The sequence below is a fragment of the Haliotis asinina genome, chromosome 11, assembly GCF_037392515.1.
Source record: "Haliotis asinina isolate JCU_RB_2024 chromosome 11, JCU_Hal_asi_v2, whole genome shotgun sequence".
Lineage (NCBI taxonomy): Eukaryota > Metazoa > Mollusca > Gastropoda > Lepetellida > Haliotidae > Haliotis > Haliotis asinina.
Genome location: NC_090290.1, coordinates 24,489,806 through 24,517,601, shown reverse-complemented (window position 1 = coordinate 24,517,601; position 27,796 = coordinate 24,489,806). Strand labels below are relative to the sequence as shown.

At 38.0% G+C, this 27,796-nt stretch overlaps 1 protein-coding gene across 2 annotated transcripts in view; it reads right to left on the bottom strand.

Moving 5' to 3' along the window:
• LOC137255652 (polycystin-1-like protein 1) overlaps positions 1–27,796 on the bottom strand; it is a 242,293-nt gene that overhangs the window by 90,822 nt on the left and 123,675 nt on the right. For both annotated transcript variants that reach the window (XM_067793125.1, XM_067793126.1), the window contains 13 exons: positions 25,763–25,915; positions 15,741–15,849; positions 13,659–14,248; positions 11,272–11,478; positions 10,248–10,372; positions 7,070–7,303; positions 6,241–6,360; positions 4,668–4,839; positions 3,157–3,402; positions 2,687–2,819; positions 1,902–2,114; positions 1,296–1,474; positions 492–761 (listed from right to left, as the gene is read on the bottom strand). In XM_067793125.1, coding sequence (XP_067649226.1) covers positions 492–761; positions 1,296–1,474; positions 1,902–2,114; positions 2,687–2,819; positions 3,157–3,402; positions 4,668–4,839; positions 6,241–6,360; positions 7,070–7,303; positions 10,248–10,372; positions 11,272–11,478; positions 13,659–14,248; positions 15,741–15,849; positions 25,763–25,915 — 2,751 coding nt within the window. The remainder of the gene's footprint in view (positions 1–491; positions 762–1,295; positions 1,475–1,901; positions 2,115–2,686; positions 2,820–3,156; positions 3,403–4,667; positions 4,840–6,240; positions 6,361–7,069; positions 7,304–10,247; positions 10,373–11,271; positions 11,479–13,658; positions 14,249–15,740; positions 15,850–25,762; positions 25,916–27,796) is intronic.

Genomic DNA, 27,796 nt, shown 5'->3' with positions numbered 1-27,796 from the left:
TACAATGGAGACCCTGGAAATTCAAGCTTAAGTGGATGAGGAGAGTACAAAGTTGATTTTATAATAAAATATATGCTCTGGGGTTTGATATGCTAGGAAGTGAATTGTAGGATAGTTTAATCTCATTAAACAACCCAGATTCAATTCCCAACACTCACATGTGTAGTGAAGCCCACTTTTAATGCCTCTGCCAAAAGCAACATGTACATTTTCATAGGCTACTCCCCAGGGAGCTGAGAATTAAACTGAGAGCATGTGGTGCCAAAGAATGTGTAACAATAATGTAATAAATGCAATAATGTAATGATGTTATGATGATTACCATTGCACAAATTCCACACAATGAAATAATAAAGCAAAAAACATATTTCCCTTATCAACAATGAAAGTGCATTTCATTATACATTCTGAGCTCCTTAACTTGTTATTTGTTTACCTTTTACAAGACGGTTCTACATGATATGCTCTTTTCATTTACTGAACGTACGTACCTTATTGTTTGGTTATCCTCTTTGACTTTTATGACTTGATCACTTGTGGCTTTGCGGCCATCGGGTGTGGAAACCACCAGCGTGAACAAAAAGTAGCTGTCATCCTGCAGCAGAAAGCCAGCTGGTACCGCCACCTTGGCTGAAGTGAGCACCAGCTGAGACAAAACACTGTCATACACAATGTCTGTGTTGTTGGTGTTGTAGATGTTGATGGCTGTGATGTTGTAACACAGGTCATACCGAGGCAGTGATTGACATGTCCAGTTGAACCTGAAACAGCATTTCTCAGTTCTTTGACATTGGTAACCTTGGATCATTTCAAGGCAGCCATCAAACAACACCTACAGACTTGAAGACTTTAAGTAACAGGTGACCTGTACATTAAACCGGCACTAAAACCTTCCAGGCAAATCTCCTGATTGAACATGCAAAACACAACAGTTATTTGAAATGGCGCATTGGCATCTCCCTTGAGTTCTCCCTCCAGTGTCAACAAAGGCAAGCTAGCTGGCATGGCAGGTTTACTCACTACATCGTGCATGAAAGCATCCTCTGTAATCCAGGGAGTTTCGAATGCACTGTTTCCTAATAATCACCTCTGACCGATCTGCAACCACAGCTTTGCATCCATTCAAAACACATGACACTTAAACATGTATCGACATGATCGATGAGAAAGTCTCAGTGAAGTTGACAGAGATGGTTATTGAAAAAGACCACCACGACAGCTAGCTTTTCAGACACCAGGAGGAAGTCATTGAAGAGATGCCAGTATGACAGAATCGGTGTAGTACTTCCTCCTACCTGAGTGATGCATTGTGGGGGTTGTCTAGGTCACGGGAGTTGGAACCATCCAAGTACAGTGTCTCTTGCCGTCCAATGGTGCGCTGCATCCCCCCTTCAATGACACTCTTGAGGGGGGTCGGCAGTATGATCACCTCCACTGATGCCATCGAGTACACAATGGTCCCATACATCCCAACCTGACAACAGATAACATCGTTAAGGTGAACAGGTGTACTTTGGCCTCCCTGACACATCAGTAAGTCAGTGAATGATACAGTAGCATACTAAAATTTTATTATAGCAACGATATCACATCAATAAAGCTACATACTTATTGTTTGATGTCAGTCAGTAATATTCCACCTGTACAGTGAGAGAGTGAGTGAGTGAGTGAGTTGGGCATTAACCCACTTTTAGCTATATTCAGCAATATAACGGCAGAGGTCACCAGAAATGGGTTTCACACATGGTACATATGTGGAATCAAACCTGGGTTTTCGGGGAGACGTGACAATACCTTAACCACTAGGCTACAACACTGTTATTCAAAGACTTTTAAATTCAAAATCAGTAGTGTCTGAGGGCTATCCTCAGGACCCTTGTGATTACTGAGGAAGTAATGACCTTGACATTAGCTCTGTACATCCCTGGGGCCAGAGACCGGGGTTGGAGGATCAGAGTCTGCTTGTCCAACATGTCCCCATCTGTCCTCATTGGCTGCACCAATGTGCCATCCGCATCAGTGAAAGACCACTTGTAAGTGACTTCCTCGCGTGATGAACAGTTGATTTTCACTGCAGTTTCAATATGAACTCGATCCGAATGGAAAAATGTAAACTGAAAAACAGATATCTGCCATGAAAAAACTTATATTGGAAGAGAGGAACAGAATTGGCTAGAATAATATATACAAAGAAATCTGCCAACACCATCATTCTAATGGGGTGCTGGTTTAGACAGGTTTCAGTGTAAAACATATGTAACATAGCAGAACCTGGGAACTTCTAAAGGTCAGAACTCCTTTTAGATTTGATCTGCAATATTTCAACATGATTAAACGCGATAATCCTCTTGAACAATTCAAAGAACAGTTTGGTTTTCTAGTCTGCGATCTGCAATTGTACGATGTAATAGATAAATCAATATCACCGACCCTGAAAGTATTCATTCTTCTGGATCAGTATTTTTTTGACGAAAACAATCTCAAAAATGCTTTAGAATTGAGGTGCAATCAATATCCAATCATGTATTGACTGATCGATCAATCTTGTATGAAGTACAACAGGCCACAAACTGGTATGATTAAAAGCCATAATCATTTGCACAGCAACCTTAAATGATGATTAATGAAGGACAGAAGGAAGGTACACACTGTTCATCCATAGCAATTTAAGCAAAGATGTTCTCACCTTATTGGCTGAGGTGCCTGGGATGGTGATTTCTGGAGGTTTACAAATCCATTTGAGGATAAACAGCTGAACAGTCACAGAATCCCCACTGATGTCATTGACTGCAGTCAGATTGACTATAAACTCCCCTGTGCTGAAATAGAGGATAGGGTGATGCAGTCAGATTGACTATGCTGAGTTGCAGTCAGATTGACTATTAACTCCTCTGTGCTGAAACATAGGATAGGTTGAGGCAGTCAGACTGACTATAAACTCTCCAATACTGGAGTTTAGCAGTCAGATTCCCCAATACTGAAACATAGGATGGGGTTGAGCAGTCAGACTGGCTATAAGCACCCCTCCCCCCAAAATGCAGAAACATGATAACATGGATGCTGTCAGAGATGAAGCAGTCAGATTGACTATATATACCTCAGTGATTATTCAGTGAACTACATATACCCACACAACGTAGAGCTGATGATACATACCGATTGAAGCTGTGTACAGCAGTTTCATTGATTCCTTGTACAATAGGGGAACCGTCACCAAAGTCCCAGGTGAAGTTGAGATTGTCGCCGCTCCAAAAGGTGGCAGTGAATTTGATTGGCTGGTGTACTAGACTCTCCCCTTTAACATGAATAGCAAGGCTCCTCAGTTTGGACATGACCATGATCTCCAGCGGTTTGGACACTGCTCTGCTGATGCAGTTGTTGGCTGCTACTGTCACCACATGTCTGTGAGGGGGAAGGAGTGAGTGAGTGAGTGAGCGAGTGAGAGTGAAATGAGTTGGGCGTAAGGATGAGTAACAAAAATAATAGTAATAATAATCAAGTACCCATCTATACAGCACCAAACTCCGCACCATGTTCACAGCACTAACAATGAATAGCATGGCATATTATTATCCCAGAAAACCCATGCTACCTGCAAGGTTAATAATTATGGCCTGTGCCATCAGGTACCCCTTTTCGTAGCATGTTCAGTTTGGTGTGTCAGGAAAGCCACTATTGAAATGGGTGAGAAGTTACTATATTGGTGCAACCCATTTGGCTAGGTACAGAAAAACCATGATGGAATAACCTTAACCACGATACGACTGAAGCTGTCATAACCGATTCCTGTCATGACTAAGGGACAAAACTCCCAATAGAATAAGAGAGTAAGTTTGGTTTTTTGCCTCTTTTAGCAATATTGCAGCAATATCATGGCATGGACACCAGAAATGGACTTCATTCAAAATGGACTTCAATGTGGGGAATCCAACTCAGGTCTTTGGCTCAAATAGATGGAGAGGAGAACTAACACCCTTTATATTATAGCACTGTCATTATTTGTGTTTACTGTAAATCATTAAATTTTTGCGAGCATGATATTTTTGCGAAAACTTGAGCTCGCAAAAATATCAGGATGCAATATGCTGGTAGAATGCAATGAATAATAAGAAAACAACCTGTCCTATCTTTGCTTTATTATTCCCCAGTTCATATAATTAACTCAATCAGTACGTCCGATAGTCCAGACAGGCGCCAACCACGCAAAACACATTCTATGTCCTTAGAGACCGTTTGAAAGGCTGAGACCATCCAGCGGGTGTGCATAGGTTTCATGACACTTATCTGGAGATCAACAGCTTCGCCGACACTGACTAAACTGGTCCTTCATCAGTGCAAATTTATTAGAGTCATTCCATTTAATTTAAGCTTTAATTGTTTAAAGTTCATCTGGTCTATGCTGCAACGGTTGTTTTTAGGAAAACATCACTGATTGCATACATGCGGAAGTACTCCACTGAATGGTGTACAAGTAAGCTTTGAAACCGTCAACTAAACTATGTTTTGAGAATTAGGCAAGTCACAAAAATATCTTGACGTAAAAACGTCTGTTGGTCGCCACTCGCAAATATATCATGACACAAAAATTTCGTGATTTACATCCATCCATCCAAATCAAATACACCAATATTTATCACATGATCTGAGCAATGAAACCATTTACTTACTTTCCAGGACTAGAGAAAGCAAATGAGATGTAGTTTTCTGTCGACTGCACATATTCATCAAAAGTCCATTTGTAGAACTCAACAGTTCCTTTGATATTGGGTTCTGGGATGGCAACATACTCCAATCTCTCCATTGTCCCAACCACATCACGTGATGCAGTTAAGTTCACCCCTAAAACAAAACATACTCTGTTATATTAGCTGTCAATCCTCAGCCCTACAAACACAAGGTGAACATGGACTCAATCTCATGTGTGACAACACAGCATACAATGGATCATCTGATCTTCGCTGGTATCATGATCATCTTGTTCTTGAAGAAACCCACAATATCATGTACAATACAGTTCAGGGTATACCCTTATCCACAGTTTCAGACTAGTCCACAGCTCAGGACACTGACTGATTCTAATCCAAATTCTGAGATGTTCAGTGAAAGATCAAAGGCACCAACAGTACTTTGTCAGATGATAATGTACACTTTTTGCATGCCTTCAGAATGCATCGGTGTCAGTGTGCCATTCTAATCTGCCCCTTTGTAATCTAACACTTTTGCATTACGTCGCAATGTAACCAACGTCATGGTACATGTCTGTCGTCATCGCCTTGGACAGCCTCCCACACTAAACTACTCTGTTGCACCCCATTCCTTTGGTGTGCAGTTGCTTCACTCAGCTAGCATCACTGGAGGAAACGGTACATTTATGTTTCCTGGCTGATAAAATGCCTCAGTTCCACTGAGAATTTAACATGGACACAGCAACATTTACAATGTTTACGTTCCTAAAATGCATTCTTGGAATGTCTCATGGCTTTGCATGTGGAAAAACTAAAGTCAGAAGGACATATATCAGCTGTAGGAAGTCCTCATGCTTTCACTATAATAGTTCAAAATGAAAGTGTGCTTCATTACACTATACATGGTCGTACAGCAAACTTTATTTCTTAAATATCATTAAGTGCCTTCTCAGAATTGGTGAAAACTAATGTCCTCTCTAACTGTAATACAATAATGAAATTATCTCCCTGACTTTTTCTTAAGCATTCAATGTAAACAGACATTTTGCAAACCAAATAAGAAGGGAAATTATTATAAACTGGAATAACCAAATATGTCTCATACATTTTCTTTAAGACTTGAAGTTATTGGCTGGTTTCTCTGGTGGTCCTAAACAATACACTGCATCTAATCACTTGGAAACTTAACATATACTCTACCCTGTATCATCCTTTTTTCCATTATATAACAAGTCTTGGTTACTTTATTTTATTTATTCAATTTCTGGTTCTGGTTCGTTGGATCCATTGTGCCAAGAATGGCAAAACTCGAGACACTTAAACAGATGGATTTTCCGCTTATTTCAGAAGCTAATTTACAGAACTATGGTGGTTTGAGAACATACAGTAGATTTGGTGATCGCAAATTTGACCTTTAAGTGTCCAAACTCAATAATCTACAGTGTAAGCGTTATGATAAATCCCATCTCTACTAGTGGAGTTTGTAGGAAAGCATACCAAGGATGGTAAATATTATGGACTGCAACATACAAAAGCACAAAATTGAAATTCATACCTTGTATTTCATTGAAAATGTCGACAGAAGCAAATCCTTCTATCTTGTCAACTCTGTTATAGGCTGTGACCTTGACAGACTTCCTGCCAATAGTGCGATAGTTGTGGGTTATCCGTTCACCTGCACAAAGAAACAATTTCATTTACACCAAAAAGCAAGCAAATGTGAAAATTATCAATCACCATGAGCCATAAGCAAAGCAAGCTGAAGAAGACAAGTAAATTAAGGTGGCAATCAAAATGTTCATTTCATGCATTGTTTAATCCAGATAAGAGGCTAACATCATGTTGCTATTATTAGAAGTACAGAACACAAAGGTCCATGGATGAAGGGCTCTTTTAATTAGACACTGTTCTCACATTGAACTTGCTACACAATCTGGTTAGGTTTGGGCTTAACAAAAAATTAATAAAAAAGAACAGGTACAAAAAGAAAATAGAATATTTTAACATAGTTAAAATAACATTTTTACCATAGAGTTTGCGTGATTTAAGTGCTGAGATCATTTAGAGGAAGGTCCTGGTGTAATGACAGTAACTGGATTCAACTTGTGGGGATTTGAAATTAGTGAGTCTGGTTTCACACCTGTTTTAGTAATATTCCAGCAATATCACTGCAGGGGATAAATGATATCGGCTTCACATATTGTACCAATGTGGGGAATCGAACTCAGGTCTTCAGCGAAATGATGGGGTGCTGTAACCACAAGGCTACCTCATCGCCTCAAAGTGGATTTGAAGCTGTTACTTACTTTAAGGAGAACTGTATATAAATCTTCCTGAACGTTCACTTCTAGGAAAAAATGTCCCTATTTTGGGGAAGGATCTACCTGTATCTATGAGTTCTGTTTCGTCGTCCAGCTGCCAGTTGTAGCTGATGTTGGTGCCTGTAGGTATGCGGGCCACGAGAGTGATGTTCTCCCCAAACTTGAAGCAGTACTTCGTCTTGTCCAGTAACAAAGCCCTGTGCAGGGTCGGTGGTACTTGTACATAGAATGGCTTCAGGACAGCAGTTACATTGCCCAGCGGGTTGATTGCCGTCACAGACACATGATATACACCAACTGAAACAAAACGCAGTATACACAAACTGAAACATGACATAATACACACAACACGCAACATGTTATGTCAATATGCATAAGGAAAGCAATGACCCATTGTGTTATGTTAAAATTTAAGGATACAACTTTCCACTGTGTCATGTCAACAAGTAGTGATAAAACTACCCATTTTCTACTGTTAACAATTAAGGATAACACTGTTCTTTGTTCAATGGTAACAAGTAGAAATAAAACAGTCCTTTGTGTTATGTTAAGAAGTAGGGATAAACTGTCCATTGTTTATAAACAGATAACATGGATCTCTTGTGTCAGGTAAACACCTAAGCACAACTTTGGAGACCCATTGTGTCATGTCAACAAGGATTAATTGTGTCAGGTAAACATACAAGGACAACTAAGACCCATTGTGTAATGTTAACATATACGGATAACGAGGATCTATTGTGTCAGGTAAACATACAGGATATAAAAAGTATCTATTGTGTCATGCAAACATACAGGATAACTATAACCCATTGTGTTATATTAACAAATATGGATAACAGGGATCTATTGGGTCAGGTAAACATACAGGATAACTATAACCCATTGTGTTATGTTAACATATATGAATAACAAGGATCTATTGGGTAAGGTAAGCATACAAGAAATCTACAACCATTTGTGTAATGTAACATGTTACAACAGCAACAGTAGAAAGAGCTAGCGTAATAAACTTCTTATATTACTACAACTACTTGCTGCCTACAGTTTCAACATGAAACAATTACACACTGAACGTGGTGATATATTTTAATTAAACAAACATATCAACAATTTCACAACACGACAATGTGAAACACATATTTCAGACCAGCTGCCATGACAAAGTGAATGGTTTATGGTATATGACTAGGCATGAAATTCCAAAACAGTTCAACCAGACCAAGAGCTAGTTAGATGTAATACTTGCCATCAACCAAAACTTGCCTGCCACTAAATAATTTAAGCTTGACAAATGGTGTAGTTTGTGATCCAATCATTTATTTTCACAAGTGAATTAATAATGATTTATTATTCTGAAATATGCTGAATATCTTCATATACATGTCTAAATTTTAACCCAACCTTTGGATAAAAGAAGTTGACAATCTGGCAGTCTGTGTTGAAAATAACCTGTCCTGGGCAATCGGGTAGGCAGGTATTTTCGAACATTGTATACAGCCCAGAACAGTTCACACCTAACTTGCATCTTATTCCTGACATGAAGCTGACCTTGTGACACGTACACTTCAAGGACACACAGGCTTCAACACAACTTAGTACTAGTATCTTCAAGCCATACTTTACAATTATTGATTATGATCTTCTGTTATATATCAGGATAAAGACACAAAGTAACTGCACTTCAGATGAATACTTACAAACGATTCAGCTTATTGTATTCAGTATGTTAATAGTTAATGTGTGCCCTGTTTTTTGGGTTAATTCTTTGGGGAACAGGAGACATGGGGATGTACAGCTGAATATCCCTTCTTGCTAAAGACAAGAAATTGAAAATGAAAATTCCCTGCTTCAGATTAGGACACAAGTTAGGGGCAAGGAGCTTTTGGAGCAAAGCAGGTCAAGAAAAACAGAAAGCATTTGAGCAAGCCTAAGCCTATCAGCACTTGATGCTATGGACTTGGGATCAGGTACATCACATGCACACAATAGCCATATCATAAATAATGAATCACCCCCACGCATGCAATGCCAGTCATAAAAGTAATAATAAATTACTTTATTTCATCATAATTCATCCACAAAAGCAATTCCCCTACTGTGACAATGGGCCAGACCACCAACGGGATAATATCAGCCATGTCTCTGGTCACCCCCAAGGTAGCCGTGGCCACAACATGGCATGTAAAGTGGATTGCCTGATCACAACTTTCTTTGATAAAAAGCCAGTAATGTCTACATTGTAGGTAATTGAAGCACATGATGCTTGGTTGTAGGTGGAGCTCGAATTGCACTATAATGTGTTTTTTATGGCAGGTTATATGGTATTGTTTATGGCTGGCTGTCACCCTATGGCTTGTATTGGAGCAGAGGAAGAACTACAGAAATGGGCTTAGCTGTCGACACTTGGTACTCCTGTGGGAAATTTAACATGGGTTTCAGGCAGGCTGACGGCTTTACCATGGGGCCATTCATTGGCAACTATACAGGCCATCACAACTAATAATTGTTTCAGAGCATGTACTAGGTCTGAGTGAGTATGAATGATTCTACAGCAGATTAAGCAAACAGCCTACAACAGTAACGAATCCACATTGCAGTGAATACAATACATCTAACAAATATTGGGTCATGAATATAAATGTTTGTGAACACAATAACGAGTCAAGAGTTTACTTTATTTTTAGTATATATTTTTCAATAAAATTCATAAATTTATATTCTAGAGATCTCGAACAACAAATTTAATTCATGAAGTGATAAGGTCGATTCAGTGATTATGCCAGTGAATCATAACAGCCCTATGAAGCACTGGGGACATATCATTGCTGAGGGACACCTGAAAGTAGCTGTACATGTTGTACAGATTTAACTGCTGAATAACTTCCACGCTTGAATACCTGAAAAGATCCGGGTTAGAACTGATCTTCAGTAACCCAAGCTTCTCATAAGAGGAGACTAACAGAATCAGGTGATCTGGCTCACTGACTTTGCTGACACATGTCATTGTATCCCAAATGGTCATGCCGTTGATCACTGGATTATCTGGTCCAGACTCAATTATTTACAGACCACTGCCATACAGCTGGAATATTGCTGAGTGTTGCACAAAACTAAACTCACCCACTTCTACGTTGAGATTCCATCATCATTGTACTGTCTAGTGTTAACGATGGACAACATTCCATCGCCTGCTGTCTAAAGCAAGTAATACCCTGATTGTTGAATGCTGATGGCTTACCTTGTGTGAATGTGTGTGCAACAACACAGGTGATGTAGTTCAGGATGTTCATGGTGCCGTTCTTCTGTGCAGTATGGCCATCACCGAAGTCAAACAGACAGACCACATCTGAGCCCTCTTCAATACTGCAGGCAAACAATCATCCATTATTCACAACACACATTAGTCAGATTAATAACTTTTAAGGTTTTACACACAAAAAACTTACTTGTTTAATTCATCAATGGCGAAATATAGTTCATCATACTTAGTGACATTATCTCTTGGCATTTCATTCATCAAATTATCACCTGTTTTTCATATTTCAATGATTCAAATCTTGTCCTTCAGGATGTCTTCATGTTTTAACAACACCTTCATCACTAACAGATCCCAACAAAAAATCTGTGCCATCATTAACAAAACCATGGATAATATTATCAAACATATGGCAGAGTATGCTGCAGTCTTACTGATCCAAGTGGATCCTAATACAAGAAATCTGGATCTTTCACTGCACATAGCATATTTCCAAGTCCAAAGTAAGTCATTTTCATCTTGCTAATTTAGTGGTTTGAGATGACATGTCATCCTGTGTCATCCTGTGTAGTATGACATTATGAGGTATACAAGCGCAAATGTCATGTCTATCTTCCAGCTGTACAGTACACAGAGAGAGAGAGAGACATTGCGTCATAATATTACTAATTAGGCCAGATCAATTTTATTTTATGTTTTATGGATCAGGCAGCACGTTTTCATGAATAAGAAAAAAAATAACAACATTGCTTTTGAAAATGTGTGTTTTTTTGTTTTGATTGGTGAATTCTTTTCTTATTTTTTTTCACCCCCTGACTTTTCCTAGCCCTGCATCCCTTGTTTTTCTGAGTACAAAAATCTGTAAAACAAGAAATAAAGTTGGCCTAGGCTAACATCTGTACTTAAAATGTTGGCCCAAAATAGAACTTCCTGTTACCGAATACTCAATAATACTCACAGATGAGCCCACACAAAATAATTATCTTCTAATTAAAAAAGTACTTACGTCGCTGTGATTTCTATCTTCTCATCAACAGCTGCTGCGGCCATATCTGCACGTAAGTTGACACTGGTGATTTTCTGTACAGCATGAAATATTTTGGGTAAAGTTGCTTCCACAGGTTCATTGTAGAGGGCACTCATAATGATGACGCTCACGCGGTACTTGTTGGGCACGATGAAGATGTACGTGACGTTACTGGTGTTGGCTTCACTACAAGAAAGTCAAGCTCCACTGTGAACATTGTTTACAATACAGTTTACACTTGTTTACTTGGTCCTACTTTCACAAAGCACTAAAGTGATGTCTGTCACTGAGGTAGCCCCAGTGCAATAAAAAATAGGAGTCAAGGATAACCTTTCGTAAAGGTTGCTTTGTGAAAGGAGCCCCTGGTCTTGAAGTAGTGCCTCTGACTTAGGTAACCATAGTGCAGTGTTAAAGAATTGGAGTCAAGGATAACCATTAGTAAAGGTTGCTTTGTGAACGGAGCCCCTGGTCAGTCACTATACACTAGCTGCATGAGGAAACATATAATTTCCATGTCATCCAAAATAGGCATTATCTAACATAAATATCCCCGACTCATAATACACCATAGCTTCATTTTCATGGTCTCACCCAATGAGACAATCGACAACCAATCCAAAGGTCCCTTCACACAATATTTTAGCACAGATCTACATTGAAAACTGTGCAAGTGAAACCTTGAGATATCTGCCATAATGAGAAGACTGTTATTCCTGAACTTCGAAGGAAGAGAAGTAGGTCCATTCATACACATGCAAGTCCAGGTGTCCCTGCGGCATGTGACTACACAAGTCCACCGACACAGCTGGTGCAACCACAATGTAATTACTTTAATTTGCCTGGAATACTATATTTAGCATTTCAACATTCAAAGGAGATTCTAAATGAAGTCATACAGTGGTTATTAGGTACACTCACCATATAGGACCTCCCACCGCCACCCCACTGCACGTGCACCCACACACACACCCACACACCCACTCCACCCCCACACACAACCTACAAGAGATAATCAAGGATGGCAGATCTCGTTTATTTGGTATAGAATGGTTGACGCTGAATAGTTCACACAGATCTATCTTAGACTGTGTGCAGAAGCTTTTACAAAACATTTTACTGACAATGGTTATAAGAAAACTAAACAATTAATACCGTGACCTAATTTGAAGCCTAACAAGGCTATATGAACATAAACTATGAACCAGCCCCCTATCCCAACCAACAGTATATTTCGACAAAAGTTATCATCCAAACCCAAAAATGATATGTTGACTAAATTTATGAGGTCCTCTAAGAATGATATTTCCACATGAGTTATGAGCCAACGCCAAAATGATATATCAACAAAAGTTACGAGACAATCCCCACCAATGATATACTGAGAAAAGGAATGGGATAACATCTAACCAGGATATATCGACATAAGTTTTGACACAACCCCAAAAATGATATACTGACATAAGTTTTGACACAACCCCCAACAAGGGGTCATGCAACATAAGTCATGAAAAAACTTCAAACAAGGACATACTGACGTAAAGTACAGTTGGAGCACTCAAACCTGGCAGCCCACGCATCAGGCATGCTCTCTAAATCTGCACTAGAATTTGGTCCTGGCAGAGGCCTGTTAAATTTTGATCATTTACACACCCTCTAATCAGTCTATTCTGTACTTCAACAGTAATTACTGTTTATGAAGTAATTTACAGTAATTAACACTCTCTAAACCGGCATTTGAAAACAGCTCTCCTGTTGACTGTTTATATTAAGAATGCAGTGGGATTACCATCTGGATTAATCTCGTTGATGTCACCTTCTAAAAGGAGTATGAATAAGGATTGAGCAAATTGCGTCACTTGTATTTTAAATTAATTGTTGTGTCACAATTTGTCGGTCGCTCACCGTGGCAAGATGGATAGACCACTCACTAGTGGGATAGATGGGAATGAACTCTTGAACAGAAAATTCAGCTGATAACAGATTTTGATGCACACAGAAAATAATTCCCAGGTTAAAAAGGGAAAAGTTGTCTAAATGTTTCCTCTGCATTAGAAAACCTCAGCAAGTATATACTGACAATGTTCAGCAAGAACACACAGCAAAGACAAGTTGTTGTTCGTCTGTCCTAAAGAATTGTCACAGACAATTACAAGCTTATATACGTCCCAAATGTTGTTATCGTAACACAAACACAGACAGAGCCCTCTATCACGTGCTCACAGAGACAAACTCATTCGATCGTCTGGAAAGCTGCTCATATCATAAACCTTGTCTGTTTCCAGAGCAGATTAATTACAGGCTGAAACATTAGTGGTTGAACTACACATACACATACACATACACAAACACTAGCAATGAGGACATACCTGTAGACTTCTGATGCAATGTAGTACTCAATGGCATTGGAGTTGACATCAGTCAGTTTCCACTTGAAAGTGAGATCCCGGCCACTGGCAACTTTCACGGATACTGTCACCACCTCCCCCACAGGAACCAGGGTGTCCGAGTTGGTCAGCATGTTGATTCCTGATATTGGCTCATCAACTAGAGCCTTGGACACTTGATCGACAGCTGAGAAGAGATTGCTCACGGTAACATTGACGTCATAGAGTCCTGTGTTTGAGTATATGTGAGACATGATCATGTGGTACACAGGTGGAATGCCTTTCTCGTCATGGGCCTTGTGCACTGTTGCCACACCACCCTTGTGCAGCTGCGAAGATGATGTTGTTACTGTCCCATCCCCAAAGTGGCAAGACACAGAGAAGTTCAAGCCGCCATTGACGATGATGGAGATGTTGGTGAGGGTGCCAAGGGGAGTTGCAGGGATGTCAAGTTGTATGGACACTATAGGGTACTGGACTGTCAGGTTCAAGGTGGCTTGCACCTGGCTGACATCATTCTCTGCCTGAACTTTGAGTCGCTTGATTCCGGCTCTTGTGAAGGTGTTGAGTGTCTGCAATCAAGGGAACTAAATGTTGTCCACACTGTGTCAAGGCCATGTTACACAAACCAATAACAGGTCTAAGACTAGGGCAACTGGCCAGTTCTAAGGAAGTTACAACTCTTGTCGAACTAGGATCGTCATATTCCATGAAGCGCTAGTAGTAGGTCTGACCAGCAAGACTGTACAAACGCTATAACTGTCACAAATAGTGGAACCAGAAAAACTGGATGTTTGCTTAGGCAATAAAGTAAAAGTGGTTACCCCTTCATCAGCTCATCATTCTAGTCACCTGTTCCATATATGGCATTACACGGGGAGACAAACAGGTTAGAAACCTGCTTAACATACATGCCGAAGTATCAGCACAACTCTACATATCTGTCTTCAAATGATATACCAACAGAAATAAATATAGGAACACCTAAAACTCCAGGCATTCCTTTCATATTTTCCAGTTTTCATCACTAGCTTTGAACAGAGCTGTTGGATGAAATCTGAGGATAAACAAGGAACACTGCCATGATGTTCTGTTCCTTTGTTTGATTCCCTCAGTATATACCTCTCAAAACACATATACCAATCTTTCACATTTTTCCACATGCATGAACTATACTCTGTCAAAACTCAATTTAGAACAAACTCTCTAGAATGAAATTAAAACTGGTAGCAATTTTACATGGGTAGCCATGTCCTTTGCCAAAGGTCTTATCAGTTTTCAGTTTCAATACAAGGACTGTGGAAATAGAGAAGGAGTTATCACGGAACCTGAGGATGTGTTGATGTGTTTGTGATGGAGCATGAACGTAAACTACTGAGGGTTCGTAGGAGTCAAGAGAGAAGGAAGGAAAGCATTCATCTGCAGGTGCTTGTGGACAATGTAACAATTTCTGATGTGGTAGTTTGTAGAGAGCCATGGAAGAATTTTCATCATTTACTTGCTAAAATCATATATTGTCTATTGCATGAAAGATCACAGATCCAACACATGCAGTACACAGAATGAGTGAATGAGTGAGTTTAGTTTTACACCACACTCAGCAATATTCCAGCTATATGGCAGCAGTCTGTAAATAATCGAGTCTGGACCAGACAATCCAGGGATCAACAGCATGAACATTGATCTACACATTTGGGATACGATGATGGGTCAAACTAAGTCAGTGAGCCTGACCTCTGACTCGATCCTGCTAGTGGCCTCTTACGACAAGTACGGGTTGCTGAAATTCAATCCTAACCTGGATCTTCGCGGGTCCAAGTACATACTGTGCAGGATTATTTCACAAATAGATTTATTATGTTTCACGACATTTCTGTTTACAATACTTGAAAAATAACAAAACAGACATTAAATCCTGATCAACTGTGGTTGTAGTTAGATGATAAAATTGTTTGTCTGAAACTAAATTTTCAAATGGTATATATTGCTTTTGAAATGTATTTTAAGGACAGCAAAATTACCCCCAACTTGAATATTTCATCATTATTAATTCTTTTCACTTACATATGAAGATTTGGTGGTTCTGTTGGCGGCGATGTTGTTGATGGACCAGGTGTACAGAGTGTGTGATCCTCCATCAGGGACAGCTGTCCATGTGTATAACCTGTCATCGCTGCAACAAATCAAACCAAGGTAATCCCATCATGAATACAAATAAAATGCAAACCCCTCAAATCTAACTGTAGCAATAAAACCGTTGATTGCTTCAAATTGTGACCACTCATTTTCAGCAGAACAAGCTGCCCGAGAATATGCACCATCTAACCAATCAAACTGTCATGTTTCCAACATCAATCATGTCACCAAATCTAAATTACACAAATGATTCATCAAATAATACCAACAAAACATTCACAAAAAACATATTCCACTCTTCCACTCATCATCCAATAGTAAAAAAAATCTTTTACAAAAGATACATCCACCTGGCTCAAGTGGAAAGGAAAAAACATTTGCCTGAACAATGATTAATGTAGGACATGACCATACTAATGAAATGTCCAAACATACCAATGTATGACAAAAGTTACATATTTACCAGAATATCCTGACTTACTCCCTTGGCAATGGCTATGAGATAACAAATCTTATAAAGACATCCCGCCTGGAGTAGTTCAACATTTCCCCAGCAGGTGGAGCCAACTAACAGACATAACACAAACATGCAACTTCCTTCAGGCTTGAGTTCCGAATAACTCCTTCTGTCAAATCAACCAAGAAGTGCTCTAAGCAACGCAGTTCCTATGTCCAATCCTTCTCCATTATCAAGCCTTAACAGACACAAGTCAAACACAGTGATTGGAACTACCTTGTCATTTCTAAAGCATGTATGTTAAATCAGGTTAAGGCAGCTTCGTCGAAGCTCGTTCAGAAGTTACTTGACCTAATAACGTCTATTGCTAACAAGATGCTAAAATTAAGTCTTTCCTCGTGGAAGATAAATGATTTTACAAAAATACAGCTCCAGGCTACAGGGCAGTAGGTGAGAGTATGTAGAAAGATAGATCAATTAACATGCATGTCTGGTTAAGAGCCATTTCAGACAGGTGGGAAGTATTGCTTTACGAACTCAGCTGGCTTTCACATTACAAAAAAGTTTCAGGCAACCAGTTGACACGTAAAATATTTTGAAATGGCATTGTTAATTTTGACAGTCAAGCAGCATTGATTTTTCCTGGAACATCATAGTTCTTTTAGGATCCCTTTTGTCTGTTACAACTTGTTCTTGACCCCCAAAACAAAACAAAAATTTGAACCAACAGTTTCTGTATTTGACACAGCAACACTGTTTTCATGAAGACGACCAAGACAATGAATTTTTCGGAATGTTTGTGAATGTAACAACATCAAGCACCATTGGACAGACAAACAGACAGATCATTTCGTTTTTAATGAAGGCATGGTTAATATTACATCTTTGTTTGACAATGCTGGAAATGACGGATACAAAATGCCAAAAACAACATCTGATTAATCAGATTAACAACTGTTTGTTTCAGGTTCACAGAGGTGCATTTTACCAAATCACTATCACTTGTACTGTTATGAATTTGTCCCTGCAGCGAGTACTGTGATGGAATATTTTCTCAAATTGTAGAGAAAAAAGCAAAAATGATGTTCACCTTCACTTAAATCAAGACAGCATTATACACAAGTTGTTCAAGCTATTGATATTTTTTAGCCTTGAACTTGGGCACTTTAGCAAATTTCTCCAGAGATTTATCAAAGCAATTTCAAGCAAGATAATTTTAAATACATATATGTCATGAAATGATGTTTGAAACATTATTACTGCAGTGCATCTGAAGTGGACATATACCCACAATGCAACACAGGAAGTATACACGACAGAGTGGTGCTCTACTTCCACACTGAATGTGCTTCAAGAACTGAAGCAACCTCCTTAGCAAAGCCAAATCTCTAGAAATAACAAAACATGGAAGCCATTTCACATTCCATCTTGTTTCTGGAACCTTACACTTTTTGAAGAAGAGAACTGCCTCGAAACTCTTAAGATGTACAGTGGCAGTAGAAATACACAGCGTAAGTAGTTCTTCATGGGTCTTCCCATCAAGCCATTTCAGTTTATTCAACATTACGAGTTACAGCACAACTTCTCAATCTAAACTTATTATGAAATATATCAGTTACTGTACAAAGAAATTAAAGTCAAACCGCGTAATTGCGATATAAGATGAAAATGTTGTAGAAGAAATTTAAATATTGTTGGAATAGAAAAAAATTAAATACTTACAAATAGTCTGTTGGAAAGGGCAGAAACCACACCTTTAAAGTTTGACTACTCAACGTTTCTCTAAATACTTGTGTTTGATTTGGAAGATGAAGTATGTTTTTTCAAGTAGATTTGATAGAATGAATATCCAAATTGATTCTCTCCAAAAACTATTTCATAATCCACATAAATGTGTGCATTTTGATTGTTACTCAAGTTCATGTACAAAAAACTAACATTGATCGTCATAGTAATTGACACAAAATAAACCTGAAATATAACTTCATTATGATACACATAGCAAATGTCCACCATTCCTTACTTTGTCTGACGGTATAAACTGCAAGTTTCATATCCATCGAGGTGCTAACAGTGACTGTGTCCAGTGAGACAGAAACGGTAACTGTGTCCAGCGATACGGAAACGCTGTGTCCGTGCTTATCCACCCTGCCATTATCTTCCAACACTTATCGAGGTGCACCAGTCCAAATGAATAGTTCTTCAGCACTGCACAATAAATCCACTAATATTCCTCACATGGAAAGTAGTATGCCAAGATGTGGAAAATGTGGCTAGCTCAACCAGGCAGCACAGAACAATGAGTAGTAAGTGCAGAGCTAAGACATGTTCTAACCAATGGTGGCCAAGCCAAGACTTCCTAATAAGGAACAAGTTGTGCACTGTTTTTGTCCCAACTGGTTCAAGATGAATACCAAATGGGTCTGATATTAGTTTGCATCATGCCCTCATCACACTGGCTGCAAGACGGCCCTGTTATGCGAGACAATGGAATCACTTTTACCACCAACGGAAGAGAAAAGGATGTAGGGGTCAGGAGAATATGTGTCATTTTTCTGGGGTCATTGCCAACCGTTCCTGATACAGCAGTAAAACAGGGTGACGTCAGTTCACAAGATTGTTTACAGCTTTCAACCAAATCGACATCACATTTTGTATTTGCTAGGAATTTGCTCCCTTTCAAAATAAATTCCCTTTACGAAGTTTGGCGGCACATATTGCCCCTCATGTTAGCTTCAAGTCTGCTTTGACCTCACAGCAAGGAGAGGTTCACTTCCTGTTCGACAGAACAGATTGTTTTCACAATAAACATGGTATGCCTTACGGGTGTGTGGAGGCCGCCTTTACAGTTCTGGCACCCAGTACTTTCCCTCCACATCATCTGAGTGTGAAGCGAGTGTTTAGACAAGAAGCTTGCGAGCCCCAACACGTAGATCTGGTCTCGCCACAAGGCCCTGTATACTGACATTACCTGTGAACGAGTTGAGCAAGTCGCAATGGGCTTATTGAAACTTATCAATTACTCAGTTCAGCAAAACAGGCCTGCAGGTTCTATCGGTCACAACAGATCTGAACAAGGATATGAGGCATCTTGCATACCCTGGAAAAACTTGCCCATCAACTAACTTCAGTTTGTTAATGACTGTCTTACTAGCAGAACTCGTAGAAATGTAAAATCATGAACAAACAAACAGTTCCCATCAGGTCTGGTTCTCTGGATACCTTCAAAGTCACTTAAGATTTTTTCACTCACCATCATAAATTGTTTAAAAGGTACTTTCACAAGGGGAGCAAGCCTTGGGTTTAAGACATTAGAACAGAGATGTAGCACTTGTGATCTATTCAAACTGACAGGTTCCATTTACACAATTTTGTCACATCCATCCATGTGACAATGAAGTGTGCCTTGCATTTCCTAGAGCATTTAACTGTAATCACCTGTGGTGGACACTCCAACTCCTGCAACAAGTCCCAACAGATTCCACATTCAGAAAGTCAGATTAAAATAGAATTGGGCTGTAGCTAATTGAAGCTGCACTTGCCGTTGTCCTAGATAAAACGGTATCAAGTGTTTACAGGCGCCATATGGCACCAACTGCTTCAAGAACACACTTTCTAGAACTGAAATGTCACTGACATTCACATTACCACTGACATTCAAATGTCTCTACAATGGCGGTGGTAAATTTCAAGTTTCAATACCAGAATTTTATGTCCAGCCCAAAATGCAATTAGTCGCACTGCTCAAGAATTTTATGAGGGGGATATTGAAAAATAAATTATCCACCATAACAATGGCTTGTGTTCACAAAACTCTGTAATTGCTCTGAGAATAATCGTACATCTCAGTTATATGTAGATTGATCAGAATGTCTATTTGAATTTGCATATGAAAGTAATGGATTTATTTCCTGTTATGAAATGAGTATGCATGGAGAAGGCCGTATGTTCTTCAGTTCTGAATAATTCACAAGTTTATCAATTGGATATATCTGCAAATAATGATTTGACCAAAACCAAAGGTTCTTGATTCATTAACATTGTGAATCCAAATCAATGAAAGGTGAGAAAACAATGCAAAAACAGACTCACAGACACTGATCAAATAAACACATCTCTGATGCTAACCACATCCATGGGTGAAATGTACCAATAGCTGGTGTCTATTGCCCTGGATGCCAATTAGAAGTCTCTGAAGCAAGAATCATGACAGATCTCAGATGTTCAAGTTTGTATAAAAACATCAGGACCAATTCTCAGATGGGGAATTTCAAGAAAAACAAAATGGCCGCCCAGTTGGCCAATTTGACGTCTGCTTGTTGGGGTATCTACTGCAATGCCAGTAATTTTGTGTAGATCACTTACACGACCTACAAGGGTTGTTTAGATGAAGGATTACAGTTACAATACGCAAATATCAGTGAGGAAACAGCCCAGTGTATCTGATTGAGAGCCAGAGATAACAAGAATGTATATCTGACAGCGGTATGCTTAAACACTGGAAGAAACATATAGATATTCTATTCACAGATAAATTTGTAAAACCACACAATGACCAAACTGATGGGTCAATTAATTTGTACAATTTATAGAGACAATAGAAAATTTCTATTTCTATCAATCAGAGCAAATAATTTGAAAAGTTTAATTTGAGACTGTAAATGAAATGAACTGGAAAGAACTTTCGGTGTTATAGCTGAAGTTTTCCATGAAGATTCTTTATTCAATTAAGATGTGAATTTGTCGATCAGACATATCACGAGCTGCCTCTGTATGATCTGACTAATCTAATCAAGACTCAGTTCACAGAGGCCACATACAAACTTTCCCGTTCGTAAATTATTCAACCTTCAAATCAATTCTGGTTACCCTGTACAGTGATCTCAGATACAATGAATCTACAGACCAGTTGACTGGCTCTTGCACTCTGTAACTGACAGTTTCCAAAACATGAAACATTTCATTTCTCAATCACAAAACTGCTTTTGATAGACTAGCAGTAAATTGAGTGAAGATGAAGGATAAATCACTCCTTCAAAGAAAAGCAGTTCATTACCAGCAAAAGTTTCAAAAGAAAAATTCAATATCTGATTTTGAAATTATTTTGCCCTTCCTTGATTTGGCTATAAAATCCACTAATGTATCGATGGGGGTCAATGTACTTGTGATAATAAAAAGGCCAGCATAATAATGAAAAACACAACTTTGGTCACTTTTCAATCATAATTATCAATCAAATCAATCACCAGGCCTAACAATAGACGCGAGATGAAAATGAGTAGCCCCTACTTGGTGGACGTTAGTTTCAATCAATCACTGCTAACGAGAATAATCATCGAGCAATCTTCCTCTCTTTGTACAAGGAAGGCAAAAACATGCAACAATATCCGAACCAGTGTCCATAAACTATACGCACATGGCCAGGATCCTCCAGTAAAACCTAATAACGACTGCGGTAATCGTCCCGTCACCAGCCCCATCAGTGGCCCTTATCAAAGCATATTAGGTTATTTCCAACAGAACATGCACTAAGCCGTCTTAATTTGTAATGAACGAAGACCCGAGCAACCACCTGATCCCTCCACATGTTATATACTTGTATCCCACTCCAACCTATACTTTGTCTGTTTCCTAATTAATTACTGAATAAAATGGACATATGTACATTTCATTTATTTGCTATTAATATCAGTCTCTGAAGACTACAGATACTGATTGGAATAAATCAAAACATTTTCATAGAAATCACAGGCTTTCATATTATATACTTGTATCCAACTCCAACCTATACTTTGTCTGTTTCCTAATTAGTTACTGAATGAAATGGACGCATGTACATTTCATTTACTTGCTGGTAATATCAAAGTTTCTGAAAGACTACAGATACTAAATGAAATAAATAAAAAATATTTCATAGAAATCACTGGCTTTCATGTTATATACTTGTATCCCACTCCAACCTATACCTTGTCTGTTTCCTAATTAATTACTGAGTGAGATGGATGTATGTACATTTCATTTATTTGCTGTTAATATCAGTCTCTGCAAGACTACAGATACTGAATGAAATAAATCAAAAGTATTTCATAGAAATCACTGGCTTTCATGTTATATACTTGTATCCCACTCCAACCTATACCTTGTCTGTTTCCTAATTAATTACTGAGTGAGATGGATGTATGTACATTTCATTTATTTGCTGTTAATATCAGTCTCTGCAAGACTACAGATACTGAATGAAATAAATCAAAAATATTTCATAGAAATCACTGGCTTTCATGTTATATACTTGTATCCCACTCCAACCTATACCTTGTCTGTTTCCTAATTAATTACTGAGTGAGATGGATGCATGTACATTTCATTTATTTGCTGTTAATATCAGTCTCTGCAAGACTACAGATACTGAATGAAATAAATCAAAAATATTTCATAGAAATCACTGGCTTTCATGTTATATACTTGTATCCCACTCCAACCTATACCTTGTCTGTTTCCTAATCAATTACTGAGTGAGATGGATGTATGTACATTTCATTTATTTGCTGTTAATATCAGTCTCTGCAAGACTACAGATACTGAATGAAATAAATCAAAAGTATTTCATAGAAATCACTGGCTTTCATGTTATATACTTGTATCCCACTCCAACCTATACCTTGTCTGTTTCCTAATTAATTACTGAGTGAGATGGATGTATGTACATTTCATTTATTTGCTGTTAATATCAGTCTCTGCAAGACTACAGATACTGAATGAAATAAATCAAAAATATTTCATAGAAATCACTGGCTTTCATGTTATATACTTGTATCCCACTCCAACCTATACCTTGTCTGTTTCCTAATTAATTACTGAGTGAGATGGATGCATGTACATTTCATTTATTTGCTGTTAATATCAGTCTCTGCAAGACTACAGATACTGAATGAAATAAATCAAAAATATTTCATAGAAATCACTGGCTTTCATGTTATATACTTGTATCCCACTCCAACCTATACCTTGTCTGTTTCCTAATTAATTACTGAGTGAGATGGATGTATGTACATTTCATTTATTTGCTGTTAATATCAGTCTCTGCAAGACTACAGATACTGAATGAAATAATCAAAAATATTTCATAGAAATCACTGGCTTTCATGTTATATACTTGTATCCCACTCCAACCTATACCTTGTCTGTTTCCTAATTAATTACTGAGTGAGATGGATGTATGTACATTTCATTTATTTGCTGTTAATATCAGTCTCTGCAAGACTACAGATACTGAATGAAATAAATCAAAAATATTTCATAGAAACCACTGGCTTTCATGTTATATACTTGTATCCCACTCCAACCTATACCTTGTCTGTTTCCTAATTAATTACTGAGTGAGATGGATGCATGTACATTTCATTTATTTGCTGTTAATATCAGTCTCTGCAAGACTACAGATACTGAATGAAATAAATCAAAAATATTTCATAGAAATCACTGGCTTTCATGTTATATACTTGTATCCCACTCCAACCTATACCTTGTCTGTTTCCTAATTAATTACTGAGTGAGATGGATGTATGTACATTTCATTTATTTGCTGTTAATATCAGTCTCTGCAAGACTACAGATACTGAATGAAATAAATCAAAAATATTTCATAGAAATCACTGGCTTTCATGTTATATACTTGTATCCCACTCCAACCTATACCTTGTCTGTTTCCTAATTAATTACTGAGTGAGATGGATGTATGTACATTTCATTTATTTGCTGTTAATATCAGTCTCTGCAAGACTACAGATACTGAATGAAATAAATCAAAAATATTTCATAGAAATCACTGGCTTTCATGTTATATACTTGTATCCCACTCCAACCTATACCTTGTCTGTTTCCTAATTAATTACTGAGTGAGATGGATGCATGTACATTTCATTTATTTGCTGTTAATATCAGTCTCTGCAAGACTACAGATACTGAATGAAATAAATCAAAAATATTTCATAGAAATCACTGGCTTTCATGTTATATACTTGTATCCCACTCCAACCTATACCTTGTCTGTTTCCTAATTAATTACTGAGTGAGATGGATGTATGTACATTTCATTTATTTGCTGTTAATATCAGTCTCTGCAAGACTACAGATACTGAATGAAATAAATCAAAAATATTTCATAGAAATCACTGGCTTTCATGTTATATACTTGTATCCCACTCCAACCTATACCTTGTCTGTTTCCTAATTAATTACTGAGTGAGATGGATGTATGTACATTTCATTTATTTGCTGTTAATATCAGTCTCTGGAAGCCTCAATACTGAATGTACTTAATCAAAACATTTCCATAGAAACTACTGGCTTTCAAGGTTAGAACAAGAATTACAACTGACTAGGCTTGTCAGTTTGTCACAAACAACAGAAACCATTTTAACGAAAAAACCATTTTCACGAAATTGCTTCAAACCATTAACATAATTCTTTCAAATTACAAAAAACAAAACCAGAACAGTTCCATTTGAACAAACAGGATAAAACTGATGAACTTATAAGGAACCATGACTTTCTACAGTGAACAATTAAGGTTCCTTGAGTTTAAACATCCACAGGTCCCATGTCTGATGCATATTTAACTCCTCGAAATTAATTTTGGAATAATTCATTGCAAGACTGACAGGAGAGAGACTTGTACATGTGGGTTGTCTAAAGTCAGCTTGCAGGAGCTGCATGCAACATTTGTAATTACGACGATGCTCTCAATAAACCATGATCAGGAAACACAATGCTGAAATCGATTACCAAATGTTACTAGTTATTTCAGCTTACAGCGTAATTGAGAGTAATGTGGACCGAAATAGATGGCAATGCTTACCCAGGTATTGATATTGTTTTAATTTTGCCAAGTGCGGTATCAGGAAACAAAATAGACAAACACTCGTATCCCGGCCTACATGGTCCTAATTGTAGGACCAACTTAGAACTTGACACAGGAAACTGGAAACATTACACATGTTGCATACTCACAAATTTTGAATATATATTTTATGATGGTTAAATTAATAAATTTCCACAATAAACTAAAACTGTTAACACTCCCAAACAACCAGATTGATATTTTATTGCCCTCAATGTTTATTCCAACATCTAAAATTACAAATTAAAACAAAATATTAAGGTCATGCATTTACAAACGCCTACACATATGAAATGTGACTGAAAATAAAATGTACCAAACTTTTGTATTATTTAAGATATGAAACTAACAGAATTTTTCACAAGCCATTGCTGTTCCAACACTGCAATATGACTGACCTTTATAAAGCATGGATTCCTGGTAACAGCCTGGTCCAGTAATATTATTCCACCAGAGAGAATGCCACCAATAGCATGGGATTTCCTTAGTCCATATCTCAAGTGAAATATGCTCTTGTCCCTCAGCAAAGAACAACCAAATGACATTACACCCAAATGATATGAAACTTGATATAAACCAATGCATGCAACTTACTTTTCGATTTTGATTGCTGAGGGTCCTTCAATTCGCACTGCTCTGATTGGCTTCTGTGCTGTAATGTACGACTGTAATTTGGTCTCGGTGCCATTTCCATATATGGTCACAGACACCTTGTAAACACCTGGTTCAGAGAAAGCGTGCTCCCAGCTGTGGAGAAAACAAATAGGGGTGTCAGTGGGGTTCTGTTCAAGCCTCTATCTGGTCCAATCCACGCCCGATAATGCCAAACTCCAATACAATGCCTGCCTACACAATACACCAAAAGTCATGAAACCATTGTCTTGGTTCCTACAGTAACAGGACTGCGATCCTTACTGATACTCCAAGAAATGACTATAAAACTCACTTAAAATGTTCCTAAAATGAGACTTATTTGTAATTTGATTCACTCAACTACATAATTGACAGAAACAAAAGTGCAGAAAATGTAAGTAGATCTCCAGAAATTATTTAAACTTGCTATTTAAAGCGAAAAAATATGCTGAACTCTACACTGTAACATTATATTTTAATTAAGGTACAAACTTCAAGGTATTAAAATTCACTATGAAATCAGTTTCATCAGGAATTATCTAAAAACAGGAAAAAAAGTTCTCTCACATGGTTTTGAAAACAGTCAAGTTCAAGGTCTAAATGTCACATGACTGTGCACAAACTGGTCGCAAAACCATTTCTGTTCTGTAAATCTTTCCTCAACTAACCCTATTTCAAAATTCACTTTCACCAGTCAAAGCTAGGGATTTAAGTAGTGGAAAACACATAAAAAATACATAATTTTGCACATGAAAAACACTTTAAAAGGTCTTAGATCACAGCTTTCAAATTAATACTAGCTCTTAGAATACAAATTGCACATCTAGTTGCTGTACAGGTGGTCTGACCTTTGACCCACAGGTGAGCATGATCCATCCCAGGTAGATGTGAAGGTGTACATCAAACAGCTCATTACTCAGGTATTAACATCGTCAACACACACACATTACACGCCCGTAAGGTCAAACGCTACACACCTGTTGCTGGGCACCTACTACGATACAGGACGAAGGGATCTAGTTAGCAGTGTCACCTACACTTGATACTTGCATGTCAGGGGAGTTGAATCACACAAGCATCCCCAGTCTAAACCCTTGACAAATTGAGGATATTCACGATATCTTGCAGGATTCCAATTATATGTTATGAAGTAAATGAGAAGCAGGTTTTTTTTATCTGTAGCAACTACAAAGGCAACAGTAATGCTTGTGATTCCCCATACGTTTATGTAGAGGCACTATTTAAGTGCAATTCAAACACTTCAATTTCACAGGTTGGTTATTTTGAGAATACAGATCTATTACAACACTAAATAAATAGTTTGAACAAACATCTGAGGTGCAATGTTAAATTGAAAATAAATATCTCTATCTATTATTTGCTGTAACTAAGTACTATCTTCTGGATAGCATCTCTGTTTGCCTGTTTTCACACATATTTAAAAACACATTTGTATTTCAAAGCTCACTACCTCACAATTTCTGTACAGAATATCTAACACTTTTTCAAACTATTTCATTAAATGAATATGATATGATTAACGCCTGGTGCCCCAAATTCCCAATTCATGACAGGACTTTGTGTTCTGTTGTTCTGTTACTGTCAGAAATATTAAAGTTGTGGTCTGCAAATAATCAGATCTGGACCAAACCATCCAGTACAGCATAAGCATCAATCTACACAATTAGGATACAATTACTTGTCAACCAAGTCATGAGCCTGATCTTCCAATCCTATTAGTTGCCTCTTTTGAAAAGCATCAGTTGCTGAAGATCAACTTTATTGGTCAATCTCGCAGTGGTTATAATGAACAGTAAATGACACACAATCAATCCTGGCCTGAGTGAGTGAGTTTAGTTTTACGCCGCACTTAGCAATATTCCAGCTATATGGCGGCGGTCTGTAAATAATCTAGTCTGGACCAGACAATCCACTGATAAACAGCATGAGCATCGATCTGAGCAACTGATGGCATGAGTCAACCAAGTCAGCAAG